We start from the raw sequence: 23,122 nt of genomic DNA, 5'->3' as shown, positions 1-23,122 counted from the left end.
TTGTTTTAATTTTTCCTAAACTCAGACGTTTAAAACTGATTACGATTAAAAAAAAAAATGACCACTGTACCCACAGTTAAAGCATTGTTTTGTCTACAACAAACTTTCATCATAATGTATTCTTTATAAACAGAGGTGTCAAGTAACGAAGTACAAATACTTCGTTACTGTACTTAAGTAGAAATTTGGGGTATCTATACTTTACTTGAGTGATTATTTTTCAGCCGACTTTTTACTTCTACTCCTTACATTTTCAGGCAAGTATCTGTACTTTCTACTCCTTACATTTTAAAAATAGCTTCGTTACTGCTGTTTCATTTCGGCTTGTTTACATTCCGGCTTGTCATCATTAATAAAAAAAAAAAAAAACCTATCCAGATAAATCGCGCCATCCGGATGGAGTGAATTTGATTGTGGTTGGATGAGAAGTATAAACATATACCATTCCTACACCCTATTGGTCTGTACGCGATCCATCGCACCTGCATGTGACACAAATCACATCACAGTCCAGCCAGGACATAGACAGTTTTGGGTTCGTTTATCAAAAAATATATTTCTTAAAAGTAGGGTTGGGTATGGAAACGGTATCCGATCGCCTCAGAGTCAGTCCGCTTAAATTTCACATGAAACCAGCGTCAGACCGTCTCCTCCCGTCTTTCAGCGCGCTCTTCAATCCGCAGAGGCGCAGACCGCGAACGGAGCAGCGCATGCGCACTTAAACAAACAGAGGACACAAGGTGTGTGTTTATCGATAGATTGTTAGAATATCCATATCTGTGCAGTTCTTTGTCATAAATACAGTTTACAAAAGGTCACGAGGTAGCAGTCGGTTTCTCATCTGTAAAGTTTTCGCTCATCACACCACAGCCGTTTCCTCCAGCGAAAATCTAGCCCTTAACACATATGAACGAACACATACTTTAATTACACTTACTTAAATATACTTAATTTAATCATACGGACTTTATACATACACTACTGTGCAAAAGTCTTAGACACTTTAGTATTTTCACTTAAAAGAATGGTGTTCGGACAGTTATTTATATATTTTGATGTAGTGTGTCAGTATAAAATATCAGTTTACATTTCCAAACATTAATTTTGCCGTTGTCAGACTGCTTGTGCATTCAAAATCGCACTAGATTATTATTAAAATTAATGGCAAACTGATATTTCCAACTGACACACTACAGCAAAAGATATAAATAACTGGCTTAAAACCCCTTTTTGGGGAGAAAATACTCATTTTTCCATAAGACTTTTGCACAGTACTGTATTTTAAAAACGACATTGTTGCTACTTTATAAAGAATGACCATACAGTAATTCACAGAACTGATTAAAGACAGTGACAGACAGCACTCATCTTAACTAAATATCAGAGTGAGTGACAGAGATACAGTAGAAACATTATGTGTGGTTTTGTATTAAATAATGACCCAGATTGTGAAATACATTTATTAGGCTTAGATTAAGGGAAGCACAACTTGCACAACAAGCTATGGATTTATTTAAAATATTTGTAATGTTCTTTAAAGTTATCCATAGTTTTTTTGTGGTTCTTTTTTTTAAAGTATCGGTTCAGGCACCGTTTAGGAGCCGGTACCGTTTTAAAAGTATTGAAAAGGCACTGGACCCTACTTAAAAGTTATTATTTCTCACTGGCTCATTTACCAAATGAGTGCTTTTTCTTCGTCCTCCACAAATTAAGCTACTGTAGGTAGTTTGGTAGCGAGACGTTTGAATAATTTAGCGTTTTCGATTGACGATGCGATTGACAAAGTTGTGATAAGTAGGCTATACCAACTTTGTAACTCGTTACCCCCCAACACTGGACATAGCAGACGTATGTACCAAATACAAGAAGCTATCAATCAAGAAAGTATCAGGATTATGATTTCTTTTTCAGTTTTAGTTTTTGATTAATCACTTGGATTAATCATTCATTTTGACAGCACTATAATGTTTACTGTAAATAGACAACCATACAAGTGTAATTGTTACTAAGCCTGCACCAATGTTCTTGTCCATTGCCCTCGCAGATTCCTGCAGCTAATCATGGATGTACATAAACATTCCGTTAAAAGTTATTGATGACAAGCCTCTGAAGTTTGACTTTTTGCACCATAACAATACTTATTGGCAACTAGTCATCATATCTCTAGTCCAGTGGTTTTCAACCTGTGGTGGTGGTATTGCAGGTGGGCCGCCAATTATTTTCTGTTCATTTCCAGTCCATTCTAGGGCTGTGCGATTAAAAGAAAACGTCCTAAAATCACGATTTGAGCGTGCGCATATGCCTAACTCCAGGTTCACACACTGTCTGTGATGCGCCTTTTTTCTGAGCCAATCTTGACGGATCAGAGCGTTCTCACTGCGGTAAAAGGCTAGAAATAAAAACGTGCGAAAATAATTCATGTCTAACACATGAGCATAGAGTGAATTTGTTAGTGAACAGGATGCAGTTTAAGTGAGAGGAGACACGTTTTAAGTGTGCACACTCTCTCCTTGCAAAGCAGTGTGTATCTGAGCAAGCACGACCGGTTTTGTGACAGAGCAAAGGAAATCTGCTGCGAACAGAGAGATTCGCACTCGTGCATTATTTTAATGTGCTTTCGCGTTATATTTATGCGCTCTCACTGCTGACCGCATACACATACTGTATACACACTGCAAACACCTGAGGCACCGCTACAATTAATGAGCTCTATGAACAATGCATGGCAAAAAAGAAAAAAAAGTCCCTGTATACAGGATTTTTTTTTTTTTATTTATTTTGCCACAAGTCTATACATTTTTTTACATCTTCACTATAGTGATAATTTTTTGATAGTGATAAAGCTCTGATTGGTTTTCTTTTGGAAATATGTTTCAAATTAATCCTGAATGCATTTATGACTGTAAAAGCACAATTGCAAAATTAATCAAAAAAATCGCGATAGTTTTTTTTTTTTTTGTCCATATCGCACAGCCCTAGTTTATTCAATAAATATAGTTTAAAATCTAGCTTCTGAGTACTAAGTTATTAACCCAACAATAGCGGGGTCAGTTAATTTTTTTTAAGTGGGCCGCGCAAACATATGTGTTTGGTTGTGTGGTCCGCGAGTTGAAAAAGGTTGGGAACCACTGCTCTAGTCCTTTAATGTATTTGGATTGTACTAAAGTGCGTTCATTTTAAATGGGCATATATGCGGCTGAGGAAGACCTGAAGGTCGAAATGTTGCTTGATTAAATTCCTCTGGAGCAGTAGTTTTCAGTGTTAAGACTTCACTTCTTTATTTGTCTATATCATTCAGTTGTCTTGCACCTGTGTCCTAATTGGATGTTTGGGATGTGCACACCATTTTTGTATTTTCATATATGCGGCTGAAACAGGAAGCCTAGTGCATCCCAAATTTTTCAACATGAACATTTTAATATAACATTATAGTCATTATGGCATATGGCCTTTAGAAAAATGTTTTTTGAGGAGGTGGGGTAGTACACAATAGGCCCCTGTGGTGCGGCCTAAGCTTTTGTTCTTAATGGCATTTTTTTCCCCTTACATTACTTTTACTTTTATACTTTAAGTAGTTTTTTAAACCAGTACTTTTACACTTTTACTTGAGTAAAAAGCTTGAGTTGATACTTCAACTTCTACAAAAGTCTTTTTAAACCCTAGTATCTATACTTCTACTTGAGTAATGAATGCCAGTACTTTTGACACCACTGTTTATAAATAATCGATTAGTGTAGAATTAGTGTCGTTGTTTACTAAGGAAGCAACAGAGTGAGTGAAGAGCTTGCAATTAACATGACACATGATGTGTGAAGGGAGCGAAGACAAATCAAGGTAAATATTGGTTTCCAGCAGGTTATTTTATTGTGCATCATTTCAGTCAAGCAGTATTTATTTATTTTTTTCTGTCAAATGATAGAAAAAGTTTGAAATAGCATGTGTATAGGACATGGAATTCGAGCTATGAAATTAGCCTTAGCAAGACTGGCCATTTTATTCCAAAAATATTTCAATTTTAGTTTTCCACCACAAAATGACATCATACATTAAAATTAGTAAGTGTTGTTTAAGAGAGCTTTTTATCCCAGTATCTCATAGGATCTCATTTCAGGTCCATTCATGTTTTTTATGATAGTACTAAACCATATTTGAAAGAGTTTTTTGCAATAATTCTTAAAAAGATAATAATAATAATAACAGTCTCACAGTACAGTACAGTACAGTAACCAACCATCATTTTGAGAAAAAACAACAACAGTTCAGTTATCGGATTATAAAATTAATATTTTAAAATATATGTCATAATAAAATTTAAATATGCTGATTTAATACTTCGACATATCTTCTCATTTCTTGAAATTGTTCAGGAACATTTCACATTTAAAAAAAAAAAGGAAAAAAAAAGATGTTTTATGGATTATGAAATGAATATTTTAAAATAAATGTAATAAAAACTGAAATATGCTGACATAATACTTCGGTATGTGTTCTTGTTTCTTGAAATTGTTCAAAAATGTTACATAAAATAATCTCTGACCTTTTGCTTGATCATGCAACCACAAAGGCCCTTACTTCATTTATGGTCCAAATGAAAGTTTTTCTTAAATGGACAACACATGCAATATGCTTCCCAGTGCTGATTGTTTGAGGTATGCCTCTTTGTTTAAAGGCTGTTCAGCGTGCGTTCACACAGACAGTAAATGGGCATGGAGCCAGAGTCAGACCGAAGCGTCCGTGCATGGATGGAGCAGATTTTCCCTCAGGAAGCCTGAACGTGAAGGCCTGCATCAGGCTGGTAAACATCAGAAACAGCTCCATCTTAGCCAGCTGCTCTCCCATGCACACCCTGCGACCTGCCAGATATACAAAACATCATTTAAACAAAGTTCTCATCGGAAAAGTAGTTATTAACATAAAGCCTGAACATGTTAAATTGCTGGTTACATGATTACAAACATACCTATTCCAAATGGAATAAAACAATCTTTCCTGAGAAGTTTTCCCTGTTCATCCAGAAATCTGCCTGGATTGAAATCATCAGGATTTTCCCACACGGTGGGATCCCTGTGTACTGACCAGAGGTTTGGGATGATAACTGTTCCTTTAGGAATAGTGTATCCTCGGAACTCTAGGAAGAGACAAATATAGCTGAAATATTCTGCTTTTAAGTGTGTCCTCTCAAAGTATTTGTACAGTCATAATATTTGCATAACCTTTGGATTTAATATAAAAAATACAGATTCAGGTTAAAGTCTGACTGTTATCTACATTTTAGTGCCAATAGGTGGATTATGGTAAAGTTAAAGTTTGCCTGGTTCAGTTTTATTCATTAATAATTTACTTTTACTTTGAAAAAACAAAGAAAGAAAAGTTAAAATACATTTAGTTGGGCAAAGTATATATATATATATATATATATATATATATTCTCAGCTAAATCAAAAATCTGAAAAACAAAATTATTCAGGTCACAAAAAAAAGAAAGAAAAAATCTACAAGTATGTATAAAATGTATATTTATAGTACTGTATTTATATTTTATGTATTATTTATAATGAGAACAATATATTAGACTAGAGCAGAATACAATTATTTAGAATTAAACAGAATAGAAAAGCAAAATAAAACATTATAAAACAGAATAGAATAGATCAGCAGAATGGAATAATTTAGAATTGAACAGAACAGAACAGTAGAAAAGCTGACAGAATAGAAAAGAATAAAGGCATAATAGAATAGAATAAAACAGTACTGACTGGAAAGAATATATGTCTATGTAATATATATTTTTAGTATATTTATTTGTCATATTACATTCTGTATTTTTATATTTTCATATTTAAATACATTTTTGCTTATAGAAAATAAAGCATATTATTTGTAGATTTTAAGCATTCTTTCACTATTGTAATGCAACCAGACATTTTACTTTTGAGGGCATTTATATATATATATGATTATAAAATTAAAGGTACAACTATATGAATTTGTGGATGTAACACAGCTAAAAAGATTCATGAGATTAAACAGGTACGAAGTAAAAAGGCATCAGGCAGAAAATCTGCATGGCTTCTGTATTTTGTCTGACCTCACCTGTGGTTTCCGAGGCCATGTGGGGTATAGACAGAGGGACCACTACAGTCATCCTCAGCACCTCCATAATGGTGGCTTCTGTGTACGGCAAACTGCCCTTATCAGTCAGAGACGGGACCCTCTCAGATCCCACCACCGCATCAATCTCCTGCTGAACCTTCTCTGAGGGGTCAGCAAACTAACATTTCATATATAACCAGAAACCAAACCTACAGACATTTGTAAATTACACTTTACAGTGCTGGTGCACATACCTTGCACATCAGGATACATGGACATATAGAGAATACTCCACAAACAGCTGTTTGTGGTAGTATCAGTGCCTGCAATAAACAGGTCTCCAATGATATAGAAGAGGTCATCCTCTGAGAACAAGCTCTGCTCTGAATTCTCGCTCTTTTGCTGGGCCAGCATCTCCACCAGATACATGTCTATGAAATCCCTGGGATTCTCCGGATCCAGCGTGGCCCTGTGCCTCGCGATGATCTTCTTCAGGAAGGCTGTGATGTCGATCTCTGCGCGCCGCAGCTCTTTGAAAACACCGCAGGGCAGGTAGTATAACCAGGGAAAGACATTGACCAGCAAAATGGATGTGTTGACGCTAATCTCCAGCCCGTGAGACATGAGGTCCAGCATGGTGCGGAACTCCTGGTCCTGGTGATGGAAACGCTGACCCAGACTCATGGAGGAGATGACGTTGGAGACAGCGTTGCTGATGAGGGGAGTCAGATCGATACCAGAAGGCCCTGCTTTTTCGATGAGGCTCTGCAGTTCTGTTTTAATCATGGTCAGGCCTTCATGGATGCACGGCTCCAGACTCAACTTGCCAAAGCCAAAGCTGCGCAGAGTGCTGTGACAGAACTTACGGTTTGTGCGCCACAGGGGGCCATACGGTGCAAACACAATCCCTGCGAACAACATTCAGTTCAAACTCGCAATGCTTCGCTTTTAGATTCTGAAATGATAAAATCAAACTTTTTTTAAAGAAAATTTACTGAACAATTGTAAAATAAATAAATACCTTTATATTAGCATTATTTTACAAGCCACAATTATCAATATTTGGAATTATATCAAGTACTTTGCACTTGGACTTCTGAAACCAGGCTCAGACATTCAATTCTGTTGAATCTTTTGTGATCTGTTCCATTTCGTTCAATTCTATTCTCCTTTATTATTTTGTTTTTCATTTCTCCAAAGTCCTGCTCAGTTCAGTTCTGCAGCATCATAATATATTGCACTATATTATTCTATTCTGCTGCAATCTATTCTACTGTTCTATTCTTTTCTGTTGTATTCTATCATTCTAATCTATTTTATTCTGTGTGGTTTTATATGGTTCTATTCTGTTCAGTTTGAATCTGTTTTGCTTCAGTCTAACATACTCCTCCAAACTTTTCTATATCAGTCTTCAACTGTTTTATTCTCTTCAATTCTATTCTTCTCCAGTCTTTTATACTGTGTTCTAATGTATTCCATTCTGCTCTGTTTTATGTTCTATTCTATTATATCCTGCATCCGTATCTTCTGCTGTTATATTCTGTTCAATTCTAAATTATTATTTTCCTTTCGGCTCCAGTCTATTTGACTATGTTTTAGGCTATTCTTTTCCATTCTTTGATTTATTTTGTTTTATTCTATTCTCAGTCAGTCTGTTCTACTCTGTTCAATTCTATTTGTTATATTCTGTCCTGCTCCAGTCTATTATACTATGTTCTGTTCCATGCTGCCATTTTTCAATTCTATTCTGTTTGTTGTAAGACTCTTCTACTTTTCTATACTGTTCTATTCCACATTAGTCAGTTTTATATTTTATTCTGCATTATATTTTATAGTATATTTTATATTCTATTCTATTCTAGTCTATAATTATACAATGTTCTATTCTGTCCTGTTTTATATTGTTATATTCGAAACAAGTCTATTCTATTCTGCCCCAGTCTGTTTTTCTAGGTTCTGGTCTATTATTTTCCATTCTGATTTGTTTTATTTAGATATATTCTATTCTAATCAGTCGGTGTCTTCTACTGTTCTATTCTGTTCAGTCGATTATAATACTCGGTTCTATTCTGCACTGATTTGTTGATCTATTCTATTCTGTGTCCATGTCTTCTATACTGTATTTTTCTGTTCTGTCTTTCATGCTACAGTCGATTCTATTCTATTCTGCTCGAATCTGATCTGATATATTATCATGGCATGTAGGAATCATTAACTACGACTTCTCATCTTACCTTTCCTCTTGGTGATAATCGTTACGAGAGGTATATGAGGTCTGTCAGAGAAGACCTCCGGATGGTTTACCATCGCGTCCCGGACAGTGTCATATCCCATCAGCACGACCATGAGCTGAGGCCCAACAAAAATGCTGAATATGTTCCCATAGAGTTTGGACATCTCCGTGAGTCCAGCCTGAGGTGACAGCGGATTCGAGGCCATCTTTCGATTCTTTGCAAGTCGTCTTAAAATAAACGAAGGCACAAGGAAACCGCCGAAGTTTCCCACGACAGGCCATGGCTTTGGACCCGGAGGGATGTTGGCGTATGTCTGATGCCACGCATACTGTCGCAGCGCACAGAAAACAAGCACGAATGCAATCAAACCCACAATGTTTGCGGGCGAGAACACATACTGCCACAGCAAAGACAGGGAAGCGTCCATGACTCGCGCACTCCTCAAATCCACTGACGCATAGCTATTCCTGATCAATACTTCTTATCTGCTGATCAAACACATCTCTTCCTGTGTTGTTGGTGCTGCAGCATGGGTAGTGTGTTTTTGTATTTTTCATTGGCTGAGAGCAGCACGCTGAGAGTTGAGATTGGTGAATCAACCGATGACGTAAAATAATGGGTGGGGCCAACTGATCCAATAAGAGGAAGCAGATACTGCGTGTAAGCTTCACCAGAGATGAACCGAGTTATTATGGGCTTTCAGTCATCTGTAAGACATCAGTTTGTATCAACGTCATCGATATATCATTGAGGTACTATAAAACTGTTTATTAAGGGTTTATATTTAGTTTTAGTTACTATAGTTAAAGTTTATAACAAAATATGTCTAATTTCTAATTTAAGTAACGTTATCAGTTTTATAAACGTATTTAATGCTGGTTAAAAGTTATTAAATAATAATCTTAAGAATCATATAAATAAAGAAACATTTAAATAGATATTGTGACATTTTGCGCATATATTCAGTGTAATGCATTAATTAATGCAACACTATGTGCACTAGGATTTATTGTAAACCATTTATTTCCATTAAATGTCTTTATATTTTTAAAACAGAAAATAAACATATACAACTGAAATAACAGCTGGGATGCATCTTTAAAAAAAAAAAAAAAAAAAATGCGTGCATTTCTAATATCAAATAGTGTATACAATTAATGAAACCCTGTTAAACAACACTTTTTAAATGACAAACATGTTTTAGATGACAATTTAATAAACAGACAAGGGGAAATATGACTAAGAAGCTTGCACAAACTGATAAATCGCTTCTGACAGAAAGTGATTCATTATCCAAACATAATTTCAGCTGGCCCTTCAAGTACTTAGAAAAGTGTTTATTTAAATGGCCACATTGACTTAATATAAATTAATGTAAAAATATCAACAATGAATTGTCAAATACTATTGAGTTTGATCTGTTTAGCCCAATGTCATTAGAGATCTAATTAGCAACAATAGCCAAACAGTTTTAGTTCTTTGGTATGGTGTAAACACTGGGACAGCCACAAACGAAATACAAATGATTTCCACATGTTGGTCTTGGCATCGTGATGAGTTCACAACGTCACTCCTCCCGGCTGCTCTGCACCATGGAATATTTCTTACAGGGGTTCTTCAGACAGGCAGGCGGCCATGTGATCGGCCAGCAGAAAGAACAGGGCACATGGGTCTGGACGTTCCTCTCGAACAAGTTAAACACGGGGTTCCACCAGGTGTGAGTGAGGTAGTTGTTCGGAGAACACTTTAAAGTCTGGTGAAAATAGGATAATATGAATTAATTTCATTCTACGAATCAATTCAAATAATAAAAAAAAAATAATAATAATAATGTCATCTATGTTCACATGACTGACTACTTCTGGTTTTCTGAAAACAGAAGTGGTGTTGCACAGGATATAAATGCACTATAGTTGCATGATAAAAAGCAGTTCTGGGAAATTTGGTTAGTTGCATTGTGATGACATTTCAGATCCAAAGCATTTTAGCAATTCCATGAAAACCAGTGTTATCACTGAGGACAGAAGCCATGGAGTAACTTCCAGACAGACAGGATTGAGGCAGAGATCTCTCCTGACATTTGTATCAGCAGTCCAAAGTCCCAAACTCTCACTGCTTTTCAGGTTTTTTTTTTTTAATTAATATTATTTTGTGGATGCTTTTTAACCACCATAAATATCCTTGCTGAGACATGACAGTTCTGATATAATTTGCTTGTAACAGTATAAAGAAACATGAAGCGTTTTGATCGTTTGAAAGGAATCTTCCTGTTTAAAATATCTAGATAGGCTTCAATCGATTGTGCAGCACTTTACCATCATCAGGGAGTCATTTCTCCAAAGCTCAGCCAAATGGATTTGGATATTCTCAGTGTGCTCTGAGTCATGTAAACACTCTCTGTAAAAGGCTTAGTGCCGTTTTGGTGCCTTGAGTTTAATGACACCCTGAATCTAAATCGCAAATTGAGCTGAGAGCTTCCCTTGGTTTCAGATGTGTGTATGTCAAATAGATCAATATGCAAAATGAAAATATATCAAAATATGTAAGCAATGATAAATTTTATCATAAAAACAACACTTTTAGACCCCAATGAAGTGCAGTTTTAATGCATTTTAGCTTATGTTTCACAGTTTTGAGGCAATCTTTGGGGTCAAAAAAAGTTTGGGGTCAGTAAGATTCTTTTCCTTAGGAAATGTGTAATTTTATTTAGCAATGATGCATTTATCAAAAGAGACAATAAAGGCATCTATAATATTAGAAAAGTTTTCTATTTCAAATAAATGCATTTGAACATTCTATTCATCAAACGGATTCCACAAAAGAATTAAGCAACTGTTTTCAAAACTGATAATGACAATAAACATTTCTAAACAGCAAATCAGCATATTAGAAGGATTTCTTAATGACTGTGTGATGCTGAAAATTCAGCTTTACATCACAGGAGTGTGATGAGGGTAAGAAAGCTCTCGGATTTCATCAAAAAATAAAAAAAAATATATACAAATATAATCTGTGTTTCAAAGAGGAACGAAGGTCTTATGGGATTGGAAATAATCAATAACAGAATTTTAATTTTTTTTTTTGGGGGTGGGGGGTGGGGGGTGAACTATCCCTTTAATAAAACCCTTATTTGAGTGTTTATATTATTTTATATTACTGATATATGTACTGTACCTGCAGATTAGCCATAGTGTGATACCAGTAGAACAGTCGGGTGGTGATGAAATAGGCCACCACCACGTCCACACTGTAGTGCTCATGGGCCACCAGGATACACACGACACCCACAGCAGCCGTTAACCAACACAGAAGATGGTACCACCAGAAAGAACGAGGAGAATCTAGAGAGAGACAAGTTGTGAATAATAATGGGTTGCTGTATGAACATGCCAAAAAAAATTCAGAGTGTCTTCTGAATGGCTATAAACAGAATCTAAAATTGCTTACAGTGACCTCAAGTCTGTAATTAGCAGACAATCATTTTATTTGTGTCTTAACATAAAGTCGCTGTCTGAGAAAGTCACATACACTCCTTGAGGAAGAGGTACGTGAGCGTGAGTATGACAGTGTGGCCGCTGTAGAGGAAGTCACCGCACAACAGATGAGATCCGGTGATTGATAATCCACCGCCGGAGAGCAACTGCAGAACACGCTGCAGCATTGCCTGGGAATCTCCGTGGAGCTGAATGACAGATGCAGGACAGAAGATACGAGAGAGGATAGTGAAAGAGGAAAGATGAGTAGTTGAGTAGAATTGTGAATTGAAATATCATTCCAAGGCTTGTAAAAGCTACAATATTTGTCTTGAGCATGGCAGAGGATATTACAGATTTAAAAGCCAAATGCTTTTGATTTTCTGAAATTATGTTGGTATAGAAGATCCAGAGGAGATCATGACAAAGAGGGACTGCAATTATTATTATTTTTACCTTTGGTGCACAGACCATGTGCATGCCAGGCACAGGTAGAGTGGTGACGTACATGGTTACGCATCTATACATGTACAATGTGCCCAAGAGGAAGAAATATCGTCTTGCTATAATAGCCCTATATGGAAAAAAAAAAAAGTTTTTTTTTGTCATCATTGAATAGATGTGGGTTAAGCTGAGAATGCTGAGCCTTACAAATACTTTTTTATAATGCTCTATCCATGAATAGAGAATAACTAGGGTACAAATCACATGTTCTTTGCAATGAGAACTGTTAGATATTAGATTTGATAATAATCACACATCTTGCCATCATTTAGTTCAATCTATTATTATTCTTGTAAAAAAAAAAAAAGGTTTTGTAAAACAAGTAAATAATCCCATTTACAATTTAGAAAATTTCATTTTTAAAACGACAGTTCAACAAGATCAAACATTTAAATCAGTTACAAAAGTTTTACAAAAAATTATGGAACAATATTTAATATTTGTAAAATGTACTTATTTATTTCTAATTTATAGGAAATTTAAGTTTCACAACTCGCACACACATAAACATATATATATATATATATATACAGTATATATTAGTGTGTGACCCTGGACCACAAAACTTAAGTGTCTTAAGTGTAATTTTTTTTTAAATGTAGATTTATAGATTTATACATCAAAAGTCTGAATAAATAAGCTTTCCATCGGTGTATGGTTTATTAGGATTGGACAATATTTGGCTAAGATACAACTATTTGAAAATCTGGAATCTGAGGGTGGAAAAGAATAAGAAATAACCCCTGAAAAAAATTGGTTTTGAAGTTGTCCAAATTAATTCTTAGCAAAGCATATTACTAATCAAAAATGAAGTTTTGATATATTTACGGTAGGAAATTTACTAAATATCTTCATGGAACATGATCGTTACTTAATATCCTAATGATTTTTGGCATAAAAGAAAAATCAATAATTTTGACTAATACAATGGTTTTGTTTTTTTTAGCTATTGCTAAAAATAGACCCCAGCGACTTAAGACTGGTTTTGTGCTCAAGGGACACATATATTTATTTAACTGTAAGGTAATACGGTAAACAGAACACAGAACCGAAATATTGGTCATATAAAGGTCATACTGCAAGTGACCATCCAACTTTTTCAACTATAATTTTGTACTATTTTTGTGAAACATGCCATACAATGTCTTGAGTGATATTCATTACACTGATTTCCTCAATGCAGCAGTATACATTTTTTAACTGCCCTTAAGACTATTGCATTCACCCTGCTCTATATCATCTTAAACTTAACCCCACACACCATTAAATGTAATCTAAGAGAGCTGATCGATAGGCTACAATATCATCAGTATAATGTTGAGTGATGCCTCTTACTTGTATCTGTGAAAGAGCAATTGAATGGACCATATAGAGACCAGAACCATTCCATTGACCTCAGTCACTGTAAAGGCCCACTGCACGCGGTCTATATAGTCAAAGAACTTGTCCGGCAGAGGTGGGCTGCTCTCCTTGGGTGGTACTCTCTCATGGACCACTGTGATCATAAACGTGGTCAAAACCAGGTTCAAAATGGCATAAAACAAAGAGATGAACGTCTTCCACCATTCTGAGGGCAAACGATTGCCCTTTCCTTCAGGTACAGAAATTTTGACGTAGTCTCGATGTCTGACCAGGGCTTTCCTCAAGCCGTTGCGCTGCGCTTCTTCTGCAGCGTGGCTGTGGACGGGGCAAGATGTGCCAGGGGACGGCGTCCCATCTGTGTTTGTGGGGTCCTTGTTTCCTTGGTGGTCTGACGATGCCATGAGTACCCACAACTACCCACTTCTTGCCAAGACTCTCTTCTGTAAGGCACTGTAGGTTACTCTCCTCTGCTGCGATAATGAAAGTGTTTTCAGCTCTCATATGACGTGGCTGGAACAGTCTTATAAAAGAAAAATTAAAGCAGAAGTACCTTAGATGAAGTACATTACATAGACATATATGACCATTAAAAGTGTTACATCATCTAACAGGCACAGGCACATGGGCAAACATTTAAAAGCAAATCTGCTATACATAATTGGCATGCTTCTTCACATTAAAACAAGAGTATGCCAAAGAAATGCACATACTCTATTATGTACTTTTAAATTTTAAATGAATATTTAACTGATCAAAAATCACAGTTAAGTAATTTATGTCACAAAAATATACATTTATAATAATTATTCATAAAAGAAAAATATTAAGCAGCACAACTGTTTTCAACATTGATATTAATAAGAAATGTATCTTGAGCAGAAAATCAGCACATTAAAATGATTTCTGAAGAATCATGTGACACTAAAGACTGACGCTGAAAATTCAGCTTTGCATCACAGGAATAAATTACATTTTAAAATATATTAAAATAATAAATAGATAAAATGGTTACATTTGAAAGGCCAACTTTCTGATATAACACTGTTATAATACTTAAATTCAATTGCATGCAGCAAATCAATAGTTTCTGTAAAAACTAACACAATAAACTACATGTATTCACAATGTAAAATTTAACATAAAAACGGGCATTCAAAATGTTCAGTATTATTTATCATTTCATTTAACTGGTAAGCTATTTAGTTTCCCAATTGGTAAAGTAAAGTATGGGTATGATTTTTCTCTTCCTGTAATGTTTTGGCTAGAAATCTTTCATCTATATATGAAACACCCTCGGATCCTCTTGTAAGTGCTCAATGCGATTAAACAAAAGCAAAGCATACCATTTAAAAGCCAAAATATTTGACACAAGTGCAAACTGCCATCTAGAGAAAAGCCACATAGGGAAAAAAGCATCAGGACTTAGTCCAGCAGTGACTTCTCAACCCAGAAACAAGAGCATTTCAGAAACAAGAGCCGATTTATCCGAAAGCTTTCTGGTCTGAGAAGATCTCAGCTCCATCACACCCAAAGTGCATCTCATACATTTACAATATTTACAAATAGAGCTTCAGGACAGACGCATACAAGAAGAATGATGGATTGTACAAATCACTCAACACGAAGGCATCGATTTCCTCCAAATCAATTTAGACTGAAATATAATTCGATTGGAAATGAGTTCTTATTACAAATCTGCTCCGAATGAACATTGGATTGGACACAACACTGCTTCACTGTGTTGCAACATGAGAAACAATTGCATTATCTGCAATAACTCACTTTTTATGTGGATGTAACTAAATAACAGATCAAAACAGACTAAAAGAGTTTTTTTTTTTCAAACAAAGCATCCTAAAAGCAATTCAGAATCACTTGCCTGTTGTGTCCCGCAGCTCTATATGGTCCTACACTCCTCCTGTGACCATCTCTCTGAAACTTCTCTTCATCCCTCCACATTCAGAGGGGCATGTTTTCCTAGTCTCCACCCTGTGCTCTAATGGTGATGCTTGTGGTGGAGACCTGGCCTGCCTCCGTGCTATTTCCAGCCTGGACTCCTGCTTCCAGAGCAAGCCTGTATTTTTCTCCCAGGGAGCAGCAGTGCCTGCTCGCAAACAAATTGGTAATGATATGGTTGCAAGGCCTGTTGAGCCTCCCCCCTCCCAGCTTGTACAGAGGTTAAATTCAGCATCAAAGGAAAGGACAGGATAACCAAGAAGACCCCGCCTCACACTTAAAGAGATGAGAGAGAACAGCTTTTCTCCTTGTGCTGAGTTGATTATATTGTCCCTTTCAGGCACCCTCATGAATGTGTGTTTTTGAACTTGCATACTTTACCGAATTTGTAGTATTCCATACTTGTCGTTTGCATAAGAAGCATTTGATAAATAAATAGTGTGAATACAGTATCGCATACTATACTGACTTCTTGTAAAATTTGTGGATGTGGGTTCAAAACCAATCTTTAGAAATTACTGTTTAAATTTAACCACTGTAAAAAATGGCATTTGCTTCCTTACAGAGTTATTTCTACCTGTTCTTATGCTCAACAATGTCTTTAGTTGATGTGCTTTAATGTATTTAGCTGATTCAGACTTGAATACAAACATGATGTTGACATGATTTAACAAACTAATTGTTGGCTTTGAAAGCTGAGTGTTAAATATAGTGAAATATACCAGAAAGGGACATTAGGTTTGTCATAATTGTCATTAAATGAATATCTAAACTTCATGGTAAAGTACGATTTTTGAAAGAGACACACATTGTTTGTACATACCGAGTATATACAGCCTACTCTCTCCAGTTGTTTATTTAAACGTTTCAGTGACAGCAAAAGTAAGAATTATTTATTTTTTATTTTTCCTTCATTTTTTTTCACCCTTAGCTAACGGTTATGTAATGAGCTAACCACAGCGATGGAACTTTGAATACCATGGTGAAAAAATTAAATAAAATAAATTTACTCAAGAAGGCCACATCCACACGAAGCAATAACTAAAAAAAAAAAAGAAAGTGTGACGGCCTTCTGCCTTTTTCCCCACATCATTTATGATTTCTTTAACAAGAAGAAGAAAAAAAACAGTTGTTTTTGACTAACTTGTAGTCCTTTATCGCACCTTTACAGAAATGACTGTCAGTTGAAATCTGTGGATATAGCCAATACAAGTTCATGTGTGGTCAAAAAGTCTGTCTGACAGTATTTATTGATATCACAACGTGAAAAATCATTCTTTCCAACACAAGCGAATTTACATATACAGATTACCCACACACAAACACATCTAACTCATAAAAAAATAAGATATACTAAACCACATTTCTAAATTTGTAGAAAATGCATTACGCTCATGAAATCTATTCATATGAATTAATATGCATATAAATTATATAGAAAACAATTTGTTTTTATAGATGTAATTATTGTATTATTTTTTTTTTTTTACTTTAATTTTTACTGTAAATCATGTTTTTGCAAAAAAAAAAAAACATTAATAAAAAAAAACAGTCCATTTTGCAAGGTTAAGCTGAGACTCTTTGCTGATCTCTTGTGGTCATTTGGTGAATTATTGTATTTCTACTAAAACATTTCTGTTACAAAACTTACACAAAGCAAAGCAGTCTGAGAACAATTTGCGTGGGTAAAGATGCCATTATGGACAGACATGTGAAAACTATACTGATGCTAACTGATTAAATGATAAAGATAAGATGCTCACTGCAACTATAACAAATCCATTTTTTTTGGTGTGACACTTAGTAGTAAAGCCCTTTGATGTTACTTTTACGTTTTAGCATTATGGATTTTCTTTTCAAGTCTTGTTTTGTTTATTATAAAGCTTTTCTGATTAAAATTCTGAAAGGGTGTGAAATTTTAAAGAGTGTGAGGCTGCTGATAGGAAATGTGAGTTTAGCCAACCGCAGTGCAACATGACGTGCAGAACTCGCTCACACTGCATTAACAGCTACTGCAAGCAGCAGATACCAGACGGTGAGTTTTAATATCAGTCTTCATAGATTTACACCGCAGACGCGTTTTAGACTATTTTTTTATGAGAGGAAAACATTAATGCAGAATATTTTTTTTTTACTAATCTCATGCTACTTTGTAGGATGTCATTTTGAATTCAGCAGATGAATGGATAACAATGGGTTTAAATCAAACTGAGGGTGAGCTGACACTTGATGTATATCATTGTGAACTAAACTGAGACAGAAGACAAGACAGACATTTATTAAATGACTGCATTAACTCTGAACTTTAACATTTTCAGTGCTCTTATAAATGTCATAGCATGAAAATGATGAAAAAAAAGCTACATGTGGAGAATAGACATTATTAGAAATTCTTTATTTCTTTTTCTTTCTTTCTAGATACTTCTGATAGACTCAATCTAATCAACTTTTCATTATTCGTCGTGTTTTCCATCTTTTGGAGTTTTGTTTTTTTCCTGGTATTCAGTGTCTGCTTGTTTTTTTTTATATTTGGCAGAACAAAAGGTAAGTTATATCTTCCAACATAACCTTCATTCGGCTTAATCAACATGCAACACTTTAATATTATAAAATGAAAAATGGTTCCTATTTCCAATTTCACAGGCAAAAATCACAACCAAATGGAGAGGAGGTAAAATATTTTCCTATTTAACTACATTATAGCTCTAGCAAATAAAAAAGAACAGCAGTGTGTTGACAAAGAGAAAGACATGCAGATAGCTTGATTATTGATTATTCATTGGTTATTGGTTATGTTTTGAAAGGTCACAGACGCGGATGTATCTTTAAATGAGGTATGAATTTAGCAGATTCACACTTCTCAGTTTTGCTGTCAAACCTCAAACCTCTGTGTCTTTATGCCAAGTCAAAAGGTCATTCTAGCTCTGTCTTTATTTTTAGGTCTCTGAAAAGATGAAGAAAAGAGAAAAAAATAAAAGTTACAAAGAGCGGGTAAACTCAGTGTACTATGAGTGTTTTACAGATCACCCACCACAGAGGAAACCATCCACTTCAGATTGTACAGTATTGTACAAATATATGGACTAGTCTTAAACAAAGAACTTTAGTCTTGTTTCAGTAATAAGAAATGTCTTAATAACGCATTATAGTGAGTTCTAAGTGCAAACACCGTTTGTTTTCATTGGTCAAGATAGAGGGCCATAAGAGGGCGCTGTTGCAATACATCACTAATAAGGTGAGCTTCATAAATAACAAATATTAAACGAATAGTTCCTGCATAACATTTTTTTCGTGTTCTGTTTTATTCTTTTTTCTTAGTGTTGTATGTCCATGTTTTCACATTATGGGCGAACTATTCTTATATTGGACAGATTCAAGTTTATATATACGTTTATATCTTCCACAATTATTAGACCTCTAGCCAAAAGTCACAGTATTATTATATATTACAATAAAGAATGTATTTGTATTTGTATTTGAATATACAAAAAGTTTATTTGCAAAAAAAGGTAACTGTTTTTTTTATCTTCAAAAGTCATGTTTTTTATTGTAATCAAGTTTTTATGGTGTTAGTTAGCTGTATTATTATTTTTACATAATCAAAATAACCCGACTGCGATTCGACTGAGATGAATTGGAATGCACAATAAAAAGAGAAGAAAAAACATGTTTTAGAACATTTTTGAAAATTATACAAATAAACTCATAAATAAATAACTTTAAAGAGAGGGTGACTGACCCCCCATCCCCCCACCCCCCGTTTTTTTCTTCTTTGAATCATTAATTTTAAATATGACAATGCAGTATTATGTTTGTTTATGAAATTTAATGAAAGACCAAGTTACTCAAATGTACATATAATTTCTGTTTTTATTCCATCCATTATACTTAATTTAACCTGTTATATCAGAATTTGAATGGGTTGGCAATTGTAATCCATATAAATCATGCCAATAAAGCTTTACTGACTCTGAATAGCCCGTCTCTGTGTGAACTTTTTTTGGGGTCCAACTACTTTATACTCAGAAGTGAACTAAATCTAACAAACCTCCTACAACCTCCTTTGGGGACTTCATCATTTGTAAAAACAGTATAAACATAAAATAGTAAATACTTTATGGGGGGGGGGGGTTAGGGGGGGGGGGGGTTAGGGTGCATGTAGATTGATGTTAGTATTTATAACTTGCTGTGTATAAAAACAGTACAAATCCATGGAATGTCCCCATTTAGATAGCTAAGTAAATGTGTGTGTGCATGTGTGTGTGTGTGTTTGGGGAGTTGGGTGTGGGGGAGGGTGAATCACTGGTTCTCTCCAGACCTCTGTAATGTTGTCCTTTAGTTCTCTCTCTGTCTGTGCAGCAGATCCTCACATCTCTCCTTTCTTCTATCACTTCCTGATAATGGTAAGTCATCATGACCTTATATGTGCACTAATACATCTGATATCTTTCTACTCTATATTGTTTTCACATTTATATATCTTCTTCGGTACTTATATCTTTCTGCAGATTATTAGGACACTCTCTCCACACTGTAAAATGTGACAAGTTGAGTTAACTTAAAAAAGTGAGGAAACCGATTGCCTTAAATTTATAAGTAAAGTATAGTATTCATTTTAAGTTGGCAAAACTAAATAGTATTTGTAAACTTAACTTAATTATCAAGTACAATTAAGTACTGGTGACTCAAAAGCATTATTTGAGGTAACTTATTATTAGTGTTCACTTTACTTGTAAATATAAGGAAACCGATTGCCTCACATTCTTAAGTAAGCTAAACTAACAGAAACGAGTAAAGCAAAAATTTAACTATGTTGTCAAAACATTCATTTTATTGTAAGAGTGTACAAAAATTGCTTCTTTAAAGCATGTTTAAAACAAAAAGGGTTGAAAGTGAGTGATTAAAACAACCAATAATTCAACCCTACAATAAAGCATTTGTGTTACTGTAAACACACAGATAACTGATTATCTTTTTTTATTAATCACTGCTCTGTGTGTGTGCATTTCTGATGTGTTAAATGCAGAGCACAAATTCTGAGTATGGGTCACCATACTTGGCTGAATGTCACTTCACTTTCACTTAAAACAGACATTTTTGTTGTGGGGGATAGGGTGTGTATAGGGATTTGTCACCCATCAACCTAGATATAACACCTAAAATGCAACAATAGACACAAGACTAAATCTTTGTTATTACATCTTGTTGAACATTCTAAAGTCCATCCATTGCTATAAGACCCTCCAAAATGATTGCTGTATCAGTGACCTCCAATGGCAAACCTTGTGGAGACATCGGGCTGTCCTCTGGCATCACAGTGAGAATTCCCATCGATACTTGAGGTTCAACTATATCACAGACCTAAGAAAGAAAAGCTATATTAAAATACATTCTTATATTGCAAACGCAAACAAGTGCATGTTCCTTTAAAAAATGTAAACTGCTTAAGGTGCTGTTACTAGTTCTTGAAGTAACATTTAAATTTGTAACAGGGCTTCAGTGGGAATTGTCAGTGATAATTTTGACCTTTTCAGCAAAAGCATCATTAAAACGTTTAATAGCAATGTCTTTAGTAAAACAGTTACATCCCTACCATGATCGGTTTGGTTCCAAACGTTCCTCAAAATGTTCCTTTGTGTTCATCAGGACAATGAAATTTATACAGATTTATAAAAAAAAATGTGATCTTTTCCCTATCTTTTTAATGTTTAACTTATTATTTAATGCTAATTATTGGTCATTGAAAGGTGTTTGTTTTTGTTGTTACAGCTGAAACAGTCTATTCCAGCAGAGAGTGAAGCGATAGGGTGCAGAACGGATGCTACGGGACATAGGTAAGGAATGGCTATATAGAGAGACCTTTTTGCGCTGAGTAGTTTGATTGAAATTAGATTGAAAAAAATTCAAGACACTATTCTATATTAGATTTTTATTGTTTGAAAACAGTTTCATCCACATTTTAAGATTTATTTGATCAAATGTTATGGAAAACAAAGTATATTTTACTTGCACTTAAATGTATCTTCTATGTACTTTACATAAGATCTCTTAAATAGACGTAATGCTGACACAAAAATTGGGACATCTTTCTTGTAGCACAGATATTAAATAAGAAGAATACTTACAAAGCATGTTTTGAAGAAGTCTGTAGTGTCTTCCCCAAGAAGGACAGCAAGACCACAGAGAACTGCTGTCCGTGGAGCAGTGACATCAGTGATGTTCTAACGAATAATCAACAAAAATAATCAACATCAAGATCAACAGTGAAAATCGAACACTTTAAACTTGACAAAATGGACATGCACTATTGTTTAAAAAAACAACACTTACTGCAGACTTTTTTTCAGCTGTGCCTTTCTTTGAATCGAAAACTTCCAGAAAACGAGACGTATGTTTATCAAGGGCTGAGAAGAATTCTTGCTTGAGGTTTTTGCTTGTGATCCGGTTGAACTCAGCAATAATCTACGTAAAGAGAACAAAATTTCAAAATCGCTGTCTTTGTATGGGCACTGAACCATTTCATTAATTTTCAGATGTTGACGCAAATGACAGAAAAACAAGGATTCTGTGCAGGCTAAATGAAGAAGTTGAGTTTAAGCACTTTGTGTGGGGAAAAAGTTGGAATTACTTAGTTAAACTAAGGAATATCAACAAACTTAATAAAATAAGTTAAGTTTACTTAATCATTTTAGTAAGCTCAGCAATTACATTTAACAGTGCATTCATTGTCCTCTCCGTTGTCTGCTGTTATGCAGAGGTAAGACAGAAAGCTTTCGGAGTTCTTTGGATAAAGGTCTCTAACAGAGGGAAAGGTGTCTTGGGGAGTTGAACAGAGCACTTCTCATTATTTTCAATTTTGCATATTGTCAGTCTGAATAACTGCATATAATTACAACCATAATTCCAGGAATTAAGACATCAGAGAATTTCATTTATTTGGCATGCCTGATATTAAAACACTAAATTAATTTCAAGAATCATATATAATTTTTAATGCTTTAATATTAATAGTTTTTTTTATCTCATTAATTTAGATTTTATTAAAGGGGGGGGGGGGTGAATTGCTCAGTTTTCACTCAATATCCTGTTAATCTTGAGTACCTATAGAGTAGTACTGCATCCTTCATAACTCCAAAAAGTCTTTAGTTTTATCAGATTCATAAGAGAAAGATAGTCTGTTCCGATTTTTCCCGGAAAAACACGACCGGCAAGAGGCGTGGCGTGTGGGCGGAGCTAAAGAATCACGAGCGCCAGTAGGCTTTTGCGTTGAGAGCGTTTGGAAGCTGTGACATTACCCTGAGGACAAAACCAAACAAAACAAACCATGACTAACAGTCAGATTCAGCGTATATTTATGATCCAGAATCAGATCCAGAGGCTGAAATGGCGTACGAGTTTCTAAATGTGTGATTTGTAGAATAGGATTTGTGCACCTGCAATGAAGAATTTGAGAAGGTGTAACTGTTGTGTTGTGTTTGTGAGAAAGAGAAAAAAGGCTAC

The 23,122-nt window shown here is 35.0% G+C and overlaps 2 protein-coding genes and 1 long non-coding RNA gene across 3 annotated transcripts; 1 reads left to right on the top strand and 2 right to left on the bottom strand.

Moving 5' to 3' along the window:
• Positions 1 to 3,841: 3,841 nt before the first annotated feature.
• Positions 3,842 to 8,847, bottom strand: LOC127948990 (cytochrome P450 2U1). Its single transcript, XM_052545884.1, has 5 exons — positions 8,328 to 8,847; positions 6,348 to 7,001; positions 6,094 to 6,255; positions 4,961 to 5,128; positions 3,842 to 4,853 (listed from the first exon to the last, which is right to left on the bottom strand). Exons 1-5 carry the CDS (start codon positions 8,752 to 8,754, stop codon positions 4,675 to 4,677), a joined length of 1,590 nt encoding a protein of 529 aa, XP_052401844.1. The 5' UTR covers positions 8,755 to 8,847; the 3' UTR covers positions 3,842 to 4,674.
• A 601-nt stretch (positions 8,848 to 9,448) lies between these two features.
• LOC127948989 (phosphatidylcholine:ceramide cholinephosphotransferase 2-like) lies at positions 9,449 to 14,281 on the bottom strand. Its single transcript, XM_052545882.1, has 5 exons — positions 13,640 to 14,281; positions 12,257 to 12,374; positions 11,856 to 12,009; positions 11,502 to 11,668; positions 9,449 to 10,080 (listed from the first exon to the last, which is right to left on the bottom strand). The coding sequence occupies exons 1-5, from the start codon at positions 14,065 to 14,067 to the stop codon at positions 9,895 to 9,897; spliced, it is 1,053 nt and encodes a 350-aa protein (XP_052401842.1). The 5' UTR covers positions 14,068 to 14,281; the 3' UTR covers positions 9,449 to 9,894.
• A 3,267-nt stretch (positions 14,282 to 17,548) lies between these two features.
• LOC127948988 (uncharacterized) lies at positions 17,549 to 18,894 on the top strand. Its single transcript, XR_008152223.1, has 4 exons — positions 17,549 to 17,657; positions 17,779 to 17,836; positions 18,041 to 18,456; positions 18,563 to 18,894. It is a non-coding gene; the product is annotated as an uncharacterized LOC127948988 (long non-coding RNA).
• The last annotated feature ends 4,228 nt before the right edge of the window (positions 18,895 to 23,122 follow it).

This window comes from Carassius gibelio, chromosome B1 (assembly GCF_023724105.1).
Source record: "Carassius gibelio isolate Cgi1373 ecotype wild population from Czech Republic chromosome B1, carGib1.2-hapl.c, whole genome shotgun sequence".
Lineage (NCBI taxonomy): Eukaryota > Metazoa > Chordata > Actinopteri > Cypriniformes > Cyprinidae > Carassius > Carassius gibelio.
The sequence above is the reverse complement of the archived record's forward strand: the minus strand, read 5'-3'. Positions and strand labels throughout refer to the sequence as shown.

Bases quoted from the DNA above. Each gene is read 5' to 3' on its own strand.
- LOC127948990 (XM_052545884.1), bottom strand. From the start codon at position 8,754: ATGGACGCTTCCCTGTCTTTGCTGTGGCAGTATGTGTTCTCGCCCGCA. The intron at 7,002-8,327 runs GTAAGATGAGAA...TGTTGTTCGCAG, and splicing joins GATTATCACCAAGAGGAAAG to GGATTGTGTTTGCACCGTAT. The intron at 4,854-4,960 runs GTATGTTTGTAA...TATATCTGGCAG, and splicing joins TTTTATTCCATTTGGAATAG to GTCGCAGGGTGTGCATGGGA.
- LOC127948989 (XM_052545882.1), bottom strand. From the start codon at position 14,067: ATGGCATCGTCAGACCACCAAGGAAACAAGGACCCCACAAACACAGAT. The intron at 12,375-13,639 runs GTAAGAGGCATC...TTTTCCATATAG, and splicing joins TTGCTCTTTCACAGATACAA to GGCTATTATAGCAAGACGAT. The intron at 12,010-12,256 runs GTAAAAATAATA...TCTGTCATTCAG, and splicing joins ACATGGTCTGTGCACCAAAG to CTCCACGGAGATTCCCAGGC.